Source organism: Neolamprologus brichardi, chromosome 10 (genome assembly GCF_056152115.1).
Source record: "Neolamprologus brichardi isolate AB-2024 chromosome 10, ASM5615211v1, whole genome shotgun sequence".
Taxonomy (NCBI): domain Eukaryota; kingdom Metazoa; phylum Chordata; class Actinopteri; order Cichliformes; family Cichlidae; genus Neolamprologus; species Neolamprologus brichardi.
The window spans coordinates 23928514-23948681 of NC_142113.1; the positions used below are offsets into that span (position 1 = coordinate 23928514).

General features: G+C 43.6%; 1 protein-coding gene across 6 annotated transcripts in view; it reads left to right on the forward strand.

Moving 5' to 3' along the window:
• Nucleotides 1-20168, forward strand: part of rapgef6 (Rap guanine nucleotide exchange factor (GEF) 6) — a 136504-nt gene that overhangs the window by 112888 nt on the left and 3448 nt on the right. For 3 of the 6 annotated variants that reach the window (XM_087847426.1, XM_087847428.1, XM_035905293.2), the window contains 13 exons: nucleotides 1969-2209; nucleotides 5035-5202; nucleotides 5560-5775; nucleotides 7874-8085; nucleotides 8547-8670; nucleotides 9605-9628; nucleotides 10900-11120; nucleotides 12136-12309; nucleotides 13556-13702; nucleotides 13954-14070; nucleotides 15700-15964; nucleotides 18380-18909; nucleotides 19804-20160. In XM_087847426.1, the coding sequence (XP_087703552.1) occupies nucleotides 1969-2209; nucleotides 5035-5202; nucleotides 5560-5775; nucleotides 7874-8085; nucleotides 8547-8670; nucleotides 9605-9628; nucleotides 10900-11120; nucleotides 12136-12309; nucleotides 13556-13702; nucleotides 13954-14070; nucleotides 15700-15964; nucleotides 18380-18909; nucleotides 19804-20160 (2796 nt within the window). Of the gene's footprint in view, nucleotides 1-1968; nucleotides 2210-5034; nucleotides 5203-5559; nucleotides 5776-7873; nucleotides 8086-8546; nucleotides 8671-9604; nucleotides 9629-10899; nucleotides 11121-12135; nucleotides 12310-13555; nucleotides 13703-13953; nucleotides 14698-15699; nucleotides 15965-18379; nucleotides 18910-19803; nucleotides 20161-20168 lie in introns of those variants that run through there. The other 3 variants (XM_087847427.1, XM_087847425.1, XR_015719722.1) reach the window with 2 other exon arrangements.

A 20168-nucleotide genomic window follows, 5' to 3' on the forward strand; every position in this document is an offset into this window, starting at 1 on the left:
AAATCTGTGAAACAGTGCAGGGAAACATCTGGAACCTGTTTTCAAATTAAGCAATGATTCATGAATAGACTATAAATAAGCACTCGATGTCCACAAGTAACGCTCGGTGGCAGGTACAGTTCAGCCGAATCAGCAAGTAGAAATGACAGGAAATAGAAAAGAATTGGTCGCTTTTAGAAACAAAAGTGGTGGCAAAAGGCAAAACAAACAACAAAGAAAAATGACTTATGCTTATCAAAATGCTGCGCATAAATTAAACTTAAAAAGCGGAAACTGAGTCCCTCAGCGTAAACCCACCGTGACTGCGACCACAGCATTGCATCAGATGCATACAGAGAACTGACTTTTTATGTTGAATTGAAGCTCTGAATCCAAAGTACGCACACTGACCAGTGTACAGATAACAGCTTTCGCCATTCACACACACTCGCAGCCACAGACCGATCAGATATCCATGCAAATAAGGGCAGGCTTTGTGTTTTGCCCTGTACCTGCTTGATAAACAAAAAGAAGCCGGTGGGTTTCTTTGTGCATGAGAAAGTCATAAAGTCATCGCTCACGATCCCGTCTGTTTCCAGCAAGGTAAAACGAAAAGATTGCGTGAACCCTCACACGCTGAGGTTCATGTTGCAGCTGTGTGATAGCTTCATCTGGTTGTCGGACTCTGTTGTCACTGTGCAGCGTTCATAATTCATTCTTTTAAAGCTCTTTACCCGCCTGTGGCTAATGGGCCGTACCCTCTTCCTTACTCAAACACAGGGATCTTTAATGCAGGATTTCACTCAGGGGGAACATTTCCATTATTTAACACACACAGCACGCCATGTAAGTCGCGTGCAGCCTCGGGAATCTGTTGCAATCACCAACATTCAAAGTCTTCATAATGGACTATTTAACAACAAATAACAGACGCGGAAGTGGCTTCATCTTTTACTTCACGTAAGATGTTTCTATAAACCATTTAGGTTTAAATAATAAATTACTGGATTTTCAGTCGTATGCTTTTACATCAGCAGTGATCTAATATTACAGAGTTCCGTCATGCTGTGGGAAATAGAGTGCTAAGGTGAACACACTTAACCCAGAAAATATGACAATATTATGCTAAGAACAAACTTACAAGCAGGACACACCACAGAGATAAATTTAGAGATGATTCAAGATGAATATGTGCATATCCAAGGTCAATGCAGGGCTGCCGGAGCCCAATATATCTGCCAAGAAGTGAAAGTCTTCTACTTGCATTTCTGCTGCCCTTGCATGCATGTTTTTCCATATGCATTGTCCTCTTCTTTTTATTCCCGTCTGTTGTTCACTTTTTAAGTGTTATTTAAGGCTATATTTCAAATAGACTGTAGTCTACATGTTTTAAAGACAGCATGTGACTTTGTTGATCCAGTTTGTAGATATGCAAATCTCTTATGTTATTAGTTTTTGATGAACAGAGTCAGAATAAATGTGTTATGTGCTAACGTATCTGCCTTTGTGCACTGTCAGAGAGCCCTGTGACATACTGCAACATTAAAAGCACAGTCACATCAACCCTTATCCCTTTTAGATTTCACCACAATGGGTTTTTCATCCGGTCTTCCTCCCCTCACCACCAACAGGCTGCAGCAGATGGCTGTCCCTGTCTGTTTTGTTCTGCTGGAGGCTTCTTCCTGTTAAAAGGGAGTTTTTCCTTCCCACTGTTGTCAAGTGCTTGTTCATAGAAGAACATTATATTGTAATGTTCATGCTCCTTGACTGGCGAATGTTGTTGTGATTTGGGGCGATACAGAAAATTGAATTCAGATTTTACACTCAAGGTGTTTAGGCAGAAGAGTTGGTCTCTTTTGGAAGTTTCTTGCAGAGTCTTTCCAACTTAAACTTGTTAATAATCAAAGTAATTTCCTGCCTTTACTGGCCAAGCCGACTTTTTCCAAAACATCACACAATTTGTCTGTTTCCTTTCTCTTCCACTCTTAGACATCCCAGACCAGGTAATTCGAGTGTTCAAGGCCGACCAGCAGAGCTGCTACATAATCATCAGTAAGGACACTACTGCCAAGGATGTCGTCGCGCACACTGTCAATGAGTTTGGACTCGTCGCGGCACCCGAGACCTACTCCCTGTGCGAGGTATCGATTAGCCCAGAGGGAGTCATAAAACAGCGCCGTCTGCCTGATCAGCTCTCTAAACTGGCTGATCGAATTCAGCTTAATGGAAGGTAAGAATCACGACTGTTACACTGGTGTTGATTGTTGTGGAAAAATGTAATACTCGCGCTGCATTTGTGTTTCATGACCCGTTTGACCCATCCCATCTTACATAATGGTTATCAGTGGTATTTTCTTATACGTAACTTCAGCAGCTGAGTGTTTTTTTCTCTCTGCAACATGAAGTACACAAACACAACCCAGAATAAAGCCGGAAACAACACTTGCAGGTCCAGGAAGTTTGTTGTTGTCAAAAACAAAAAGGATATCCACTTAAATCTTGAATTATCCAGCCTGTATTAATAGGACTCAAAACCCAGAATGCTGAAACTGAGGAATTTCTGGTTTCCAGTTTGTGAATGTTCACACATTTCTCACTGTTTTTTACAGCTGCACCAATTATTATCCTCTTTAAATTAATAATTTCTAGGCTTGCTAAGTACAACGATTTAATCCATCGAGTGTCACGTTTTCCAAATGAGCACTGAGAAAAGCTTGAATGTTCTACTAAAGCAATACTTCTCAGTCCTGCTCTTGGGGATACGGGGTAGTATTTTTGTGATGTAGTTAATTCACTTAACACGGCCTGGCATGGATGACTTGAACAACAGTTTCAACAGTAGTGATGTGCAACACACCCAAAGAGTCGAGGCTTTTCCTTTTTCTGGAGAAAATGGCAACTTTTCCACTTATTTGAAGAAGCTTCAACATTGTTTTGTGGATGCTGCGTCTTCTTTCTTTTACCGAGTATATTTTTGTGTCTGTGTAGGTTTTTTCCCCCCAATTTGTTGTTGTTTTGGATCACAGTTCTGTGCTAGTCATTTTCCCTTTTAAGATGAAATTAAGACGTAAAGGATTATTGGACTGCAGCCGTTACGTCTACCCTGAAGCGACTTTCTCCACAGTTTTCTCCCTCTTCTCTACTCGCCTCCTGTGGTCCCTCATTGGTCTCCTCCCAGCTAGCCTAGCATGAATTTTTCATCCTCTGTCAGGGGCGGAGGCATCTGCAGACAGCATGCCGCGGCTGGAATTATTCATACACACACTCGCACGCACATGCAGACACATAGCAAGATATAGGCACGTAGCTGTGCAGATATAGACCTTTTTTTACGCTGGTTAAACAGCTGAAATTGAATATATATGTGTGTGTATATAATCTCTTATGCTTTCCTGTTTCTTGAGGAAATCTTTTCCCTGTACTTGCTATTCATGTAATGCTTGGCTGTATTTTTTTCAACCTGTATACATATGTAAGAGGGCAATCGGCAGTCCACATTGCAGTACTTTCTATCTGGAGCAATATCTTCACCCGGGTCCTCTGTCACCATATCTCACCTCCTCCGTCTCTTCCTCTCTGCAGCTGCTGATTGACAGCAGGTCTAAGGGAAGGGGGGGAGGGGGGGCCAACACAAAGCCTTAATCATGCTGCCAAAATATACATATAGATGCGTCGAGGGGATCTTGAGCGCTTAAGCACAGATCGCACACCCAAACACTGCCCGTAGCTGTTTACGATGGCTTGGTTCCAGTGACGTTCCCTCTCCCAGTTCTATTAAGCAGCACTTTGTCCATCATTAATTTAGACTCCTCTCCTCTCTTCCCCTTAAGTACCCTGCTCATCTCCTTCCCCTCACTCCTTTCCTCCCATCTTCTTGTCCCTTTCACATCATTTAGTCCCGCGTCCTCTCCTTCGTTCCTCTCGTCCCTTCTCGTCTCCTTTCATCTGGACTTCCTTTTACTCCTCTCCCTTCGTGTTCCTCTTCCTCTCTCTTCTTTCATCTGCACTCGATCCGACTCCTCTCTCGCTTGATGTCGTCTTTGCTCCTCTAATGCCTCCTTCTGTTTCAGAGACATTACACAAGTGCTTTATCGTATCACCTCCTCTGCGTTTTCAGCGTGTGCAAATTCTCATAAATGATTCGATTCCTAAAATGTCTTGAATCTAAATATGTTTTTCTCTGTCTTCTAAATGTGAAACGGGTCTCATGTTTTATCCTAAATATAAATTCAGCTTGATCTCACAGCCTGTCTGAGCTTGTCTGACAGAGTAATTGAGCGTGGTTTAGAGGTACATCCATGCCAACACTTTACCCCTGAGGGTTGCCCTCTCTTGGCCTATAATGCTCTGATTTGTGGTTCAGCATTCCTAGATGACCACATTACAGCTCCATTAGCGTGAAAGAGTCTCCCAGAAAACATTTAGAGACTAATCTTAAAGAGAAATGGCTCCTGTTTGCTCTTACTCAGGCACCTGTCATTTTTTTTTAACCTCTCTTTGCCAAGAGCCCTGCTTTCACTCTTTCTCTCCCCTTCTTTACCTTTAGATGTAAAATATGTACAAAATCTGTCAGCAGTATCAGCATCAGAGCTTTTTTTTTGCCTTTTCCTGAAACTAATTTCTGCTCTCAGAGAGAAACTTTGCCCATTTAAAAAATGAAATAAGACTGAAAGGAACATTTAATTTATCAGGTCCAGAAAGTTTTATCAGCCTGGAAAAATGGATCTTATCCACCCACTTGTCTGCCTATATTAAAGCATCTGAGGGAACTGCAGTCTAGTGCATACTATGCTAAGTAAGCTGTCATCAATAAAGTGTTTTGCATCATGCATTTCTAGCACTAAATATAATTACCGTCAGTTAATTTTTCTCCAGGTTTTTAGATTCAGAGGCTGAAACTTAACTCCTCTTTTCTTTTTTGTTTCTCACGTGTAACGCAGCTTTTAAAATCTGGTGAATTCGTTACGGAAGTCTGGGAACATTAAGAAATATTTTAATAAAATAAGAAAGTTATTCTTAGACTTATCCATCTTCCACCCGCTCCCTCTTCTTTAGGTATTACCTGAAGAACAACATGGAGACGGAGACGTTGTGTTCAGACGAGGACGCCCAGGATCTCCTCAGAGAAAGTCAAATCTCACTCCTGCAGCTGAGCACCATGGAGGTTGCAGCCCAGCTCTCCATGAGAGACTTTGAGCTCTTCAGGAACATCGAGTCCACAGAGTATGTAGATTATAATTTAGCAGCAGTTCAAAAAAAACAACTGCTGGATGGAATATTGCCTCATCAGAAAAGGTCTTAGTGGAGGGGTGGCTGTCAAGAAGCCATTTGTCTAGAAACGGGGTGGAAGCTCTCTCGTGGCCTGAGGCTTTCAGCCAATGGTGTGGAAATCTTGTTAAAATTGATGGAATTATGAACCCAGAAAGTGCCAGATAGGTGGTTGAAGCATATTACTAGAGGATATCCATATTTTTATGATTGAATATTAGTTACAGTAACAGTTTTTTGACATACCATTTGTTGAGATGATAATATCCTGCCTTTTAACCCAGTTTTGAACCCTTCTGTCACGTGTTTCAGGTACGTGGATGACTTGTTTAAACTAGACTCCTCTGTGGGAAGTGGCAATCTGAAACAGTTTGAGGAGGTGATAAACCAGGAGACCTTCTGGGTGGCCACGGAGATCTTGAAGGAGCCCAACACTCTGAAAAGGATGAAAACCATCAAACACTTCATCAAGATCGCCCTTCACTGCAGAGAGTGCAAGAACTTCAACTCCATGTTCGCTATTATCAGGTTGGTTCAGTGTAGCACCTCCCCTCGACTGTTTGTGTCCTTCATTCTGCATTTACTCCATCTCTGCTTGACAGATGAGCTTTGATGGTGGGTCTCCATTCACCACATCGTCAGGAGAACCAGTCTAACCCCCTCCCCTCTTCCCCTTCCGTTCCTTCCTGTAATCAGCCCTGATTCTCCCAGAGCGCACAGAAACTGCACAGCATTTAAAACAAGTCTCACAGCAGTAGTTATGCTTATTGTCTGCTACAATGATTGAGTCCCTGTGGCCTTTGTGGTTTGGCTCTAGCTGAGCTTTTATGGAGTATTAAACATAGCGTCAGTGTATTTTAGTTTAAGGATGCAGGTAAATTTAAATCCGCCAGTATTTTCATGTTTAAGCATCTTGGCTTCTGCACAGAAGCTTGTTTGTGTAGGATTTATCCTTAATGTTTTTAACTAAGATCTAATAAGAACTTTCAGGTTAAAACACAAGCCGAAGGTCCATGAAAATAATGACATTTATTCAAAGAAAATGCAGTCCCACATAATGTGTTTACCCTCTTAAAGATGCACAGGACTGTCTGTTTCTCCATGATCAGAAAATCGCAGTGGTCACCCCAGAGCATTTACTATTGTAGATTTAATTTCCTCCCAGCCCCGGAGGATCTGGTGTCATATGGTTGAAAAATGTGCCCGTTTAACATTCTGCAGCGTTTGTTTCCTGGAACGTTTTGGATTTCTCCGTATTTTTTTCGAATTTCTGAGTTTCATTTTCATGCAGATGACACCATTTGATGCTTAAGCATTTTCAACTCTAAGACCAATTCATTTTTCAAGATTTCCCAAAATGCTCCTGCTCATTTTGATCTGGTTTTACTCATCTCCTGTTCAATCCCAAGAGAAGACACGAGCCATTTTGGGGAGTTACATCAAGCATTTATTTTTAAAAATCTGCCAAATCACACATGCAGAGCTACATGATGTGGCAACTCCTTGCAATTAAGGGAGCAGCCGAAAGTAGCTTCCTTTACTAAGATAAGAAAGGAGGCAAAAAAAAGTGGGCATCACGGTGTCTTCACTGTCACACTGTGTCCGAACCGGCAGGTGAAATAACACCTGACCACTCCAAATTCTCACTCCATGTTGGTTTTATAGTCCAAGTCCTTTTTTAGCTTTTAAACTTTCGAACAAGCACACTGCGGTGTGAAACAGTAAACAACGTGATAAATAATAAGAGGAACTGCCTGCATTGTTAATGTGGCATAAATTTAAATATCAGTGCAGGAAGAAGTTGCACTGAGCTCAGTACTGATGTAGATGTCGCATAAATGTGATGACTTGAACTAAATACAGTTTTTTGCTCTGTGTTCCTGTGCTGAGAATAAATGTTAGCAGCCTTCTTATACAGCAGTACGCTGCCTGCTCAGTGTGACGAGCAGCACCCGTGTCCACTCCCTGATCTGGACTCGTGTTAAAAGAGCTCAGCCGTATGGAGACGCTCTGTTTGCCGCTGTAAAAGGCGCTTTAAAGCCCAAGTGCCTGACCTTCTCGCCCCTTTACATTCCTGCTCACAGCAGGGCGTCTGCACACATATGGATGCACAACCTGCCTGCTGACAGGGGCACGGCGGTGGTGGCAGCTGCTGCCATGTACAAATAGCAAAAAAGGGGAAGGTGTTAGACATGCAGGATTGTGAAATATGGAGAGAGCCAAGCCATCTATCCAGTAGTGTGTTGTTTGAATCACATGATCTAGTATGACAAAGAAAACTGCGCCAGCTGCATGAACAAATCAATGTAACAGGAGAGAAGAAAAGAAATGCTGTGTCATTCATTGTTATTAGCTGTCTGCTCAGAGCTGACATCACCTCATGGGGTTTTCAGCTGTGGGAAAAGATGACCCCACTCACTGAAGTTAGTTAGCTCAAAGAGTAGGAACTGTGCAGCATGAAACATTCACATTAAACCTAACCTCCTTTTCTTCTCTACCCTTGTTTCTTCTATTCCTCGTTTCTACCTCTTCCCCCACCCTCTTCTGTCTTCCGTAACCTATTTATCTCTGCCTCGATCCCTCTCTTCCCCCCGCCCTCTTTGCACCTCTTTCCTCTCTCGCGCAGCGGACTGAACCTGGCACCGGTGGCTCGACTGCGGAGTTCCTGGGAAAAATTGCCCAGTAAGTACGAGAAGCTCTTTGGGGACCTGCAAGATCTCTTCGACCCATCCAGGAACATGGCCAAGTACCGAAACGTGCTGAGCAGCCAGAGCATGCAGCCGCCCATCATCCCGCTGTTCCCAGTGGTCAAGAAGGACCTCACCTTCTTACATGAAGGTAGAAGACTTTGTGTGCCTTCTCAGATGATCTACTTGCAATCTCACTCTTGTGTTTCTTAAATACGCTACAAGACTGTTTCCGTTTCTTGAAGTTTAATTTAATCTCCCAGCTTCCTCTGTGTTGTGCCAAAGGTCATGTCACACTCACTGACGAGGTTTACTTCTGCTATAGGCTTCCTCTTCTTTCGTTTTTTTTTTCCACCTAAAAGCTGGCCCGACTTCTTCTTAAAAGTGTTTGTGTAAAATGAAAAGTTGCCCTCATTGTGTCCTCAAATTAAGCAGTGTGGCTAATAATAGCAAAAAAAATACATAGAGGGAATTTCAGATTTTACTTTTAAAATGCGATATGGAAAAAGCATTCCATATCAGTTCCTACAAATGTCCATAATGTCAATCATTTCCTTCCACCACACCGCTGACGGGCGACTTCTCACTTTCTACTTCTGTTTGTCCTCTCAGGCAATGACTCAAGTGTTGATGGCCTTGTGAACTTTGAGAAGCTGAGGATGATCGCGAAGGAGATCCGACATGTGGTGCGGATGACCTCAGCCAACATGGACCCCGCCCTCATGTTTAGGCAAAGGTCGGTTGGTTTGACACTGCAGCACGATTAACCATTTAAACCGGTTTTAGGAGCCGGGTCTGTGATGAAATGACAAGGCTGTTTGTGCAGATTTATATGTATTTGCTTATGGCATTATACATTATATTGTAGAATTTCTTACTTAGACAACGTCCTCATCGGGGGAGCATATGATTGAATTTTGTATTTGCAAAAAAGCATCCTAGTGCACAATAACAAGCTAAACTGCTTGTTATTGTGAATCCACAACTTCCCTCATATTTCTTCAAAACTGAAGCAGAAGCGTGTAAAAAGACTTTCCCACCGAAGGCTACAATGTTGGCAAAAAGGGAACCGCACCACCATACTTCCACCAGCCAACCTTGATCCTTCACCCAACAGGATCAGGCACGCACTGAAGGTCTGGTTCAATCAATTCCCGTTCACTTCCTGTCCGGTTCATGGCTCTCTGTGTTTGCATTGCATTCCTCTGCTGGAATGTAAGCACACAATGACCCAAGTTATGGACTGAATGGAAATGAAGGTAGAATTGATGCCAGCCGCATTGTGTAGTTGTTATCACTCGGTTTGTGTGTGTGTGTGTGTGTTTAATCACAGTCTGTCACTGCTACGGTGCATGACTGCCCCCTGCAGACACTCCCTTCATACTGCAAACCCAAAATATAGCGCAAACTTCAGTTCTATACACAAGTCACATATTTAAAAAAACACAACACAATGTGCCAAATGCACAAAGTCATAACACACACTCTTCAGGTTGACACGGGGAGATGTCCACTGTTTGGTGTCCTCCCATCTCCGGTCATTTCCTGTTTGTTTGTTTGTTTGTTTGTTTTTTGCGGCATGACCTCTACATAGTCTTGTCTCCTCCTCTCCCCTGACCCCTGAACTTGTCTTTGAGTCACGCTTCAATCTTCACGCCTCTTGCTTGCAGGAAGAAGAGGTGGAAGAGTTTAGGGTAAGTTTGTCCTGCGTACCAGATTCATCCTGTTTCGGTCTGGCCCGGCAAAAGTTTGAATCCTCCCTGCATCCCTGTCATCATAAACTCTGCATGTCTCGCCATGCTTTATATGAGCGTCCATGTGTCTGCCTGTGCTTGTTCATGATTAACCCTCCTGTTTGCATCACACGAACCACACTAAAGTCCCTTATTGACCCATTAATTGTCTACCCTACTGACGAGAGTGTATGTTGAGTCATATAGTAGCTTGAAATGGTGCAGAGCGTTTCTTAACACATTCGCAGCTACCAGTGAAAATTGGCTAAATGATGAATTGCTGCTATTCAACTGCAGATTCAAGTTTAAGTGGAATATAAGTAGATAGTTATAATGCAAAGCTTCTTGCCTGGGTTGCCCTGCCTGGAAACAGCAGGAGAGTAATTAGATCTCATTGTTCCATTAAGTTCCTGTCCTGCAGCATTCATTTATATCTGATTGTCTTCATCAGCAGGTGAAGTTTGTTCAGTAACATTTCCATAACAATGCACAACGGCTGAAACGAACTGGAAAAAACTGCTACGCTTCCATAGCAACTACAAACTCCATCTGCTGATGTGGCTCTCGTAGTACGATCGGAAACATAAGAACAGCAACAAAATAGCACTTAAGGGTGGATCAGTTTATCACCTTTGTACCTCAGCTCACAATCCTGTAGAACAAACTCCACCTCGCTGCAAAAAAAGGCAACGTAAAACGCACCGGTGTGTATTTTAGTGATACTATTTGACTCAGGTTTGGCGTTTGTTCATATCTGCATCATGGCATAATATTCCCAGTATCGAATATTGTGCGTTGTTTGTTTCTTAACCCTTTTTGCCTCCATCTGACAAAATGTTCTGCTGTTCTGTACTGTGATAGCATGGCACACCAGGGAGTGCTGCCTCCCTCCCAGTTGCATGATCCTTTTTTTAAAATGCTATGCTCCAAAACGGAGGCAGATGTACAGATTTTGTAGTAAAAGCTGTATTTGATAAGACGGAAGACCTTCGTGTTTTATTGGTGATTAAATTGACTGTGTTGCATTTTTTTCCTCCATGCCCTTTTTCTTCTCTTACACATTTATCTTCCTTTCCTTCTTTCTGTTCTTTGCGGCTCCATCCTCCTCCACCTTTTCTGTTACTTCTGTTCAATTTAACACACTTCTTCCATCTCTTCTTCCTCTCACTGTCTTTATTATTCCTCTACCTTTTCGTCCTTCCTCTTCCTGCCTCTCTACTATCATCTTTTAGGTCTTTGAGTCAGGGCAGCACTAATTCCAATATGCTAGACGTGCAAGGCGGAGCGCACAAGAAGAGAGTACGCCGAAGCTCGCTCCTCAATGCTAAGAAGCTGTACGAAGACGCTCAGATGGCCAGAAAGGTGAAGCAGTACCTCTCTAACCTCACAGTGGAGACGGATGAGGAGAAACACCAGATCATGTCCCTGCAGTGCGAGCCGTCTTACAACACTTGTAAGTAAATCAGAAACTAAGTGGGATTCGCTATTTGGGTTTTTGGATTTAATTAGAAAAAGTATTTAGCGTGCTATTATCCCAGCAAGCATGCCCATGCAGATTCACAGGGGCTGCGTGGGCAGGGCAAACTTACACTTTTCCCATGGAGGCCCAAGTGAGTGTACCCACGCGGGGCCCACAGCAGTTTTGTGCTTTGGGGTCCCAAAAGGGAACTCTGTGGGCAACCAATAGCTCTTACCCACAGGAAACTCTCGCTGGCCCCGCCTGTGGGTCAACCTCGCATCCCTGCACTAGATAACTGTGGCTTTGCTCTGTACACACACCCCCACAGTTTACCCACAGCTATCCACTGTGGACCCACATAGCTGGCTCAACAAGGAAAAGCCATACAGGGAGATGTGACTAGTGTGGAGAAGATTAATGCATGTTTTATTACACTGTTAGATATGTGAGGCTCAGTGAAGTTTAAGACAGACTTTTTTGATGGGATTTGAGTTTATTCAAGCGAATGGCACTTTCAGCCTTTTATGGCTTTTTCAGCTCATTGGTCAAGCCGGCGACCTACATGCTGAAAGGCAGCAGGGGCTCGGATTTGATTTCGCCCTGGATCGTTTCCTGTATCTCCCCCTGTATCTCGCTTTCTCCCTACTTTACTGTTTACTCTCCACCACTGTCCTGTTCAATAATATAAAAATAAATAAACAAAAATAGATGTCCTGCACTGCCATCTAGTGGATTTTGGTAATGTTGTCAAAAATAGCAGGATTATTGGTTAGTATCATCGATTTTGGTACTTTTCTTGGTATAGGTAACTAAAGGTTCAAATAAAAAGCCCACATCAGATGTCGATCTAAACATCATTATTGCTTTATTAAACTGACTTCATGTTGGATGCAGTTTTACCTTAATGACTGTGATATTTCCTGCCAATTGCAACTATAAAATACACTAATTATTATTTTACATATATACTGTTTATAACATTATTTTTGTCGCCTTCTTGTGATTTTAGTGTCTAAGAATTTGAATGAGAGGCGATCCACTAAGTCGGATATGTCTCCAGTCTCGCTGCGGTCAACTCTGCCCTCCGGAAAAACACAAAACAGGGTGTCACAAGTCCTACAGGTCCAGGTCCCACTGAACCCTCTACGAAAGAAGAGCACTGCCAAGGACATAGCCTCACTTAGTGAGTACACGCATGTTTTATTTCTCATTAGGCCATGTAATGTAACTTTTTATCATCATGTAGGAACTTTACTTTTTAATAGACTTGTGTGTTTCAAAGATTAATAAGTGACTAGTTTTATGGTTATTGTAAAGTTGCCAACGTGCACAAAATTCAAAATGATTTCAAACTTGTTTCTGAGAAAACAGTCGGGTTGTCGTTAGGGCTGGGCTATATCATACCGTTCACAGTAATACCGGTGTAATTTTGGGCAACGATAGGAAAATGAAATGTCGCGATAGAATATGGGTAAAACGCGCATGCGCAGTGCCTTTGTTTACACACGCATATGGCGGTGACTCAGAATGAGAAGAGTGAAAGCGGATTGTTAAATGAAACGGATGAACCAGAACTGGTTTGTAAAAATGCTGCAACTTCAGTGGTGTGGAACTGGTTTAGCTTTCGTCCGTCAGATACACAACAAAGCACTATTTTTGGTAGAGCATGCTAGCGGGCCGTCGTTATTACCGTGTTGTTTGGAAAATACGGCACACTTAAAATCAATCCTTTGATTTTTCTGAAAATCGACAGTGCCCCTTATAATGCCGTGTGCCTTATGTATGAATTCTGGTTGTGTTTACTGACCTCGAAACAATTTTATGTAAACGGCGCTCGAAAATCTGTCAAATGTTTTAGTATGACTTTGCTAAGCTACGAAGCCGCACCGCTTGATGGATTGTCGAAGCATTACGGCTATATTAGGCAGTCGCCTCGCGGAGTGATACGTACTGTGCTTCAACATAATATTACCATATTGTGTGTGTGTGTATAACCTCTTTTTAAGTTCTGTGGATATTATGCACGGTTATGCTGGGGATATGTCGGCCAGTATCCACTGGAAATGCCTTTTGGTTAAACTGTCAGCAAGGAATTTGCACTGTTAGATTTTTATATAACTTTAATGCACATAAAAAACACCTGCTTGTTTAAGTGAAAATACATTGATGGGGTTTTTTGCACTAATAAAGTTGTGGTAAAGTATTTTGTCTCGTGTCAATTATATCGTCAGTTATATCGTTATCGCAAATTTTCAAATGTATATTGTGATAAATATTTTTGGTCATATCGCCCTGCTCTAGTTGTCGTCTTATTTATTTAGAGCAAAGACAGAAAGAAATGTTACATTTTTGTGTTCTGTATTATATGAAGTGTAACCAAATCCCTGGTTTGGCAACTTTCGTAACCTTTTATTTTCTCTCTTCTTCAGATTCCAACTCGCCTCAGGTGGTTAAGAAACCACCAGTGAACTCGTCAGAGGAGTGGAGCACAAAGAGAACATGTGACGACACCGTTTCCACCATCTCCTCTCTTCACTCGAGCCCCACGGTGTCACCTCAGGGCTCCCCGCGCAAAGGTTTGCATCCAAAACTGTTTCTTGCTTCCTTTTTTTTTTTTTTACCCTGTTTGCTTTTTATCCACTTCAGGAGGGTTTGAGTAGATGTAGTGAAACACTCACCTGAAGGATAGAGCTGTAAAATACAAATGATAATCTTACTGATTTAAGATAATAGTGTGGTTTGATTAGACTTAACATGCATGAATAATAAAGTTTTAATTTGTGTTTTCTGGGTTTCATCTCTTCTATCGTTGCCTTTTTTTAAATAGTGGGAGGTGTGGCAAAGTCCCAGAACTCCAGCCAGATGAACTTGTCGGGATCTTCATCGTCGCTGACCAGCGAAGCTAGCTCAAAGGCCACCGTCAGTCTGCGCAGCTACGGCATAGGTGGGACCCTCCTCCAAAAGAGGATCCTATTGATGACCAGGCAGAGTAGCCAAGAGAGTTGGAGGGAGAGAGAAAAAGAGGAGAAGATGGAGGAAGAGACAGAGGCAGTTCAGAGAGGCTTGTTCCACTCATCAGAGCAAAGGAAAGGGAGATCCAGGCAGCAGAGCAGCCAGGGTGCACAGGCAGATGCAGGGAAGGAAGGAGGAGGAAGTCCATCCCCCAAAAGGAAAAGGATTGATGGAGATCATCCTGTGGTCCAAAGTGACTCTCCATACAGTTTTCCAACTCCATTTTCCCAGTCTCCTTTAATGAGCCCCACACCCCCAGAGTCCCCCATAAGGAGGAGGCTAATGTCACCGTTCAGGATACTGAGGAAAAGGAGTCAGTCCAGGGAGAGGCCAGGAGCAGTCAGCCCACACCTGAACAGTAGGGAGGAAACAGCAGAGCGTATGTCCTCCTCACCTCAGGATGAGACACGAGGGCAGACAGAGCAGAGAGCCAGGAGATCAGTCAGCCCTAACCCCTTCCTCTGGCTGTGCAGGGACAGAGACTCCAGGAGAAAGACCCTCTAACAGACATCACGTTGAGACAGTTATAGCAAAAACAGTAAAGAGAAGGGACACAGTGGTATTTGAGAGACTTTTTTTGTTGTTGATGATTTGCATTTATTAAGAGTCCATCATATTAAAAAAAAAAAGCATTTTCTTTTTAAAGTAAAAGTGTTGCTTGAGAGCTTCAGATCCACCGTGAGTCACAGAGATGTGACGCCTGAGAGTTTTTGCTGTGAATACTTGAAGAAGACGATGCGACACAGATAGGAAAAGAGTACATCTGAGGCTGTAACAGCAGATGGAAAAGCATTTCAGTGTGTTCTCGCAGCTCTCCCGACATTTTTTATTCATGGGTTAAAGCTATGAATTATTGTGTTAAAGCTGTTTGGATGTCACCGAGCAGCCGACGGTCACGTTTGTCGCTGTGAAACATTCTTCGTTCCCGAATTTGAATTTTAAAATGATTAAATTTATTTTTCGTTTTTGGTTGACAAGTTGTAGGCTCTGTTTTTGGTATATAGATTTCTTCTGTGGCGTGCGGCATTTTAATTGTAATGTTCATTCAGTTTCCCGACAGTCAGTTTATTTGTTTTTTGTGATATAAAGTTTAAACTATGAACCCACCCCCTCCCACAAGTGTGTGTTTCACAGTCATTTCTACACAATTCATAGTCTCAGTCTACAAATAACACAAACAACAGCCTCACGCTTTCTGATAGTGTTTGTGATTTCGGTGTCACCCAAATTTAAAGTCGTCTCTTCATAGTTTTATTTTACTCTTTGTCTTCCTCAGGATGCAGGCACTCACTAAAGAGAGCATCATTTGTGTGCAGTGCACATTAATACTGCCGTACTTTGGCTACAGTAATCGTCATTGCAACCCAGTAAAATGATCTGCATTTGTACCACTGCACTCAGCTTTTGTTTAAAAGTCTCTGTTCACTTTTAATAAAAATTTAGCTTAACCTCCAAAATGTAAATATCTGAAATGCTCCTCTGTCCAGGTTACCGAATTTCCCAGAGGAACCTACCCGAGGGATTAATAAAGTTTTATCTTATCTTTTTATCTTATCTTTAGGTTATGCCCTCCTACCGCCCGGTAAAGCTGACAACCTGTCGGACTCAAGTCACAGCGAGATCTCTTCCCGCTCCAGTATCTGTTCGGTCGACTCGGTGCCTGCTCCTGGGCCTGATGACCGATGTAATAGCAGCAACAGGACCTGTATGACTACTACTGCCACTATTGCTATTACAACGTCTCCTGCAATAGCTACCGCGGTTCCTGAGAGCGCAGCAGGAATGCATTCCCACGTAAATGCTGATTACAGCCAGCCCAGCACAAGGTAATTTGGCTTCAGTTTAGTTTGTCTAATCTGTCTGATTAATTCTTTAGATTGCGTTTAAGAAGTGCTTTTATTTTGATAGGATAGACTGACAAGATAGTTTTGTTGTTCTGCACTTTGCATAATACAAGGACTGATTATGATTCCTATCGTATACTGACTGTGGATGTTTGATAAGGCCTAAGTAACACAGACCTAGAGACCCGTGAGCAACCCCCCTGGCAATCTCTGGTTGCTAGGGAAACATGTATATTCTCCAAGTAGTTGCTGGAGGCTGCTGGTAATGGATAGGTCAAATTGGTTGCAAGGAGCTATACGGTGCACCAAAAAACTTCCTTGTCACCGCTTTGGTTGCTAGCAGGTTGCTAGACAAGATGGCAACTTGTCTGCAAACACCCGCCAACTACTTGCTGAGCAGTAGTGAAACTTGCGTGGGGTGATTCCCAAACCACAGCTCAACGCAAGTAGTTTGCAGGTATTTATAACCACTCACCAAACAGTGTTGAAATACATATTTATTCCTATCAAACTGTGTGTTGCCTGGAATTACAGACTGGTCTCGACGCCTGTGTGACTTGCACGTAGTTCACATTTTGAAGCCTCGAGTTAGCATTATGGCTATTGCTGTCTCGGTTGTAGCCAGAAGAGATCGTATCTGGGCAGCTTCATTAGCTGGATGCATCTGTAGATTGTTTGGGTGTTTTGCACAGACAGAGAAAGTAACTCACCAAAGCTGTTAGTACAAATAACCACTCGGCACGCCATCTCATTTGCCAGATAATTACCTTAAAAAGCATCAACACCGCAAACATGGTTAAGAGGTCCAGTTCAGTGACTCCAATTAGCTGATGTAAAGCTGAGGAGTCTTGCACACACCAGCTGGTACTCAAACAGCCAATGTGCAATAGTTAAAACTTATGGCCTTAATAACATTTAAATGGGTTAAATATAAAATTTAAAAAGCATGCGCTCTATATTAGTGATGCACAGAGAACAGTAGCTATAGAGATGAGGCTGTGAGTATGTGTATTCCTGTTCAGTGCTGAGAACTTTTACTCTTTACCCCTTGAAAGCCTACAAGGAGCAACATCTGAAGGCTTGCATCAGACATTAATGAGAGTGGTCTCTGCCTCTGCAGCTACTCTTGGAAAACACAGTATTGTTTATCAAACCATATTGATTGAGCTATGCTGAGGCGTCAAAACTCGCCATTAAAGGCACAGGGGCGGTCGCTGGATGTCATCTTTATGAGGAAAGAGTTAACATGGGAGTCTACGGGCAGGCTGCCTTGCTTTTGAACAGGAACATTTTGCACCAGGCGACCGAAATGCAAGCAAATATTTTTATAAGGCACGTGTCAGAAACCTCGCCGTTCGACACGCACGCACAGACACACGCTGTCTGCTGCCACCTTTTCAGCAAGCTGGATTCCAATAACGTCCTTCCCTCATTAAACAGGAAGCTCTAAAACACAGCGGGTTTTTATTAGCATCCCACATTTACTGACCTCCTCTCTCCTCCTCTTCTCTATTAACAGCGTATCGGTTTCTACGCGGGCGGCTTTTTAATCTGGCCGAGTTAACAACACGGCTTTTTTTTTTTAATTGTCTGCTGTTTGTTTATTATTCCTCCATGATCAGGCCATTGTGTCTCATAAAGAGGAGACTCAATAACCCGTGTCCCCGCTCTGGTAATATATTACCTCCGCAGCCTCGTCGTATAACACGCACCTGTTTTATGAAATATGGATCGGTTTCATTGAGTGGCTTGTTTTGTCCAGTAAAACAGTGTCAGTGAATGAAAACAAACAAAGTAGGTGAAGAGGAAAAGTTTATGTTTCGCTTTAAGCCAGGCTGCAGGGAAACGTTGTGACGTGTCCAGAATCAAAGCTGATTTTACAGGTACCGACATCATTATATAAACAAAGAGTGCGGTTTATTTTGTGATCTGTGTAACATTGAACTTCATCCTTTGTCCATTTGTCTTTCGTGCTGGTGATCCTCTGACCGAGGTGCCCTTCAGCAGTGTTTTATGGTTGATGAACCTCCTTTCCTGTCGCCCCTCCCTTCTTCCCTCTTGCTTTCTTGTCGCTTCATTTCAGTATGACTTACCTCCACCTTTACCACCACTCAACAGTCCTGCGCAACAGACTATATTTTATTGACTATTTTTACACAGGCCAGTTTTTCTACACTGTAGTCGTGATTGCCACGCAGGCGTTCCGCAAATGCGGTTTGAAATGATAAGTATGGCAAGTTACACATTTATATAAATGTATTTTATTATGTAAAATAAGTGAATTTGAACTGGTAATAGGAGGTGGATAGGTACTGTTAGTCACAGGGGCACAAAACATCAATCAGAGCTGGTATTTGTGCTGATTTTCATCTGTGTATTACTTTCGTTCATCTACAGCGGTTCCTCGTCAGCTCGGGGATACCCGACGCGAGCCTCCACCTTCACTTCTTCCATCTCGACAGAGGAGCTGACCCACGACCACACCTCTCTGGACTCGGTGGCCGACAGCGGGCGCGGCAGCTGGACGTCCTGCTCCTCCAACTCCCACGACTCCTTCCAGAGCCTCCCCACCTCCTCCTGCCGGCCCTGGGACCACGGCATCCACGGCCACCCGCTTGCTCTGTCCCACTTCAAGCACACGCAGATGACCCGGCCGATAGCGGAGGCCGAGGCTGCCGGGCCCATGTGGGCGAGCGACGGCGGTGCCAGGCAGCACTCCAGAGACTCGAGTTCAGACCTGTCCAATCAGTGCCGGCAGAGCTGGGCGTCGTCCGGCTCGCTCTCGGACACCTACGAGGGGAATTACGGGACGATAAAGCGGCGAAACACCTCGGAGCACCCCTCCTCACCAGCCAAAGAGGAAGGAGGGCAAAGCACAGACCCTGCCTACAAAACGGTGACATCAAGCACAGAGAAGGGCCTGATAGGTGAGGGAACAGCTTGCGAGTTTGATTCCCTGTAAGCACAGCACAGAGTAGAAGTGGTCAGGAGCAAAAGTTGAGAAAAAGAAGAAAATACACTCTTCCATCCTAGATTTGCTTGTGAGGTTATAGACTTTGATTTTTTCCCCCCAAATCTTTCTTGGTGCCAAACCATATTTTGATTTAAGCTCCAGTAAACAGCTTGAATTTGCTGCACTTTGATAAGAATGAGTCCGAGCTCATTCTTATCACTGTTAGCTCTCTATCCTGTCCAGAGTCAATTCCTTTTTTTGGATCTCCTGCTGTGCTAACACGATAGTCGTTTACTATCATAAGGATAGCAAAACGTCTTTTTTAAGCAATTTTTAGGACAGATTTTGAGTCGTTGGTGTGGATTTTAATTGACAGCAACTGTGACAATCGATTAATCGTTCTAGTCGGCCACTCGCGCCTGCATCACCTCAAATGTGAGAATTTGCTATTTCTTTTCTTAGCTCACAATAAATATCAGATCATCACGATGGGCATTTTCACTGTTATAAGAACCAAGCGATTAATCGATTGATCTGAGAATAACCGACAAACTAATCAGTGCTGAAGTCAGTTCTCAGTTGCCGTTCCAGTTCTGTCTGTATTCTGCAGCCATCCATCTCATCTGTTGTGTTTTTCTTTTCATTTCGGACACACTGTGGTGCATGTGTAGCTGCCTGTTGTGTTGGTGACATCGCATTGATTTAATTTTCCCATTATTTTTTTTTTCTTTTGTTTTTACCCTCTGCACACCCTCCCCCTCTCTCCCCGGCGACCTTTTCGCCGCCTCCTCTCACTCCTCATCCCTCGTCCCCCCCTCTTTTCGGTCCATCCCCACCCTTTTTCTTTTTGATCTCCACCTGCATCCAGTGTATTGTGTCACCTCCCCTGCCAAGGATGAGCGTTACCGAGCTCCCCCTCCCACCCCTCCAGGCTACCAGGGCCTGGCCCTGGGGGACCTCGGCCTCGCAGACGGAGTAATAGGTGGGCCAGGAGGGCACGTCCCCAGGCCTCCTCACCTCAAACCTCCGGACTACAGCGTGGCGTTGCAGAGGAGCAAACTCCTGCAGAGCCCCGGAGCTGCCGGCAGTCTGGCTGAGGCACGCAGGCTGGCGGGTAACCTTCACCTTCAACACCAAGACGCACGGACAGCCGGGTCCACGCCGGGCCACTCCAGACCGCCAAGCATCTGCCACCCGCCACAGGATCTGGCTGACAGTGAGGATGGTAGGAAA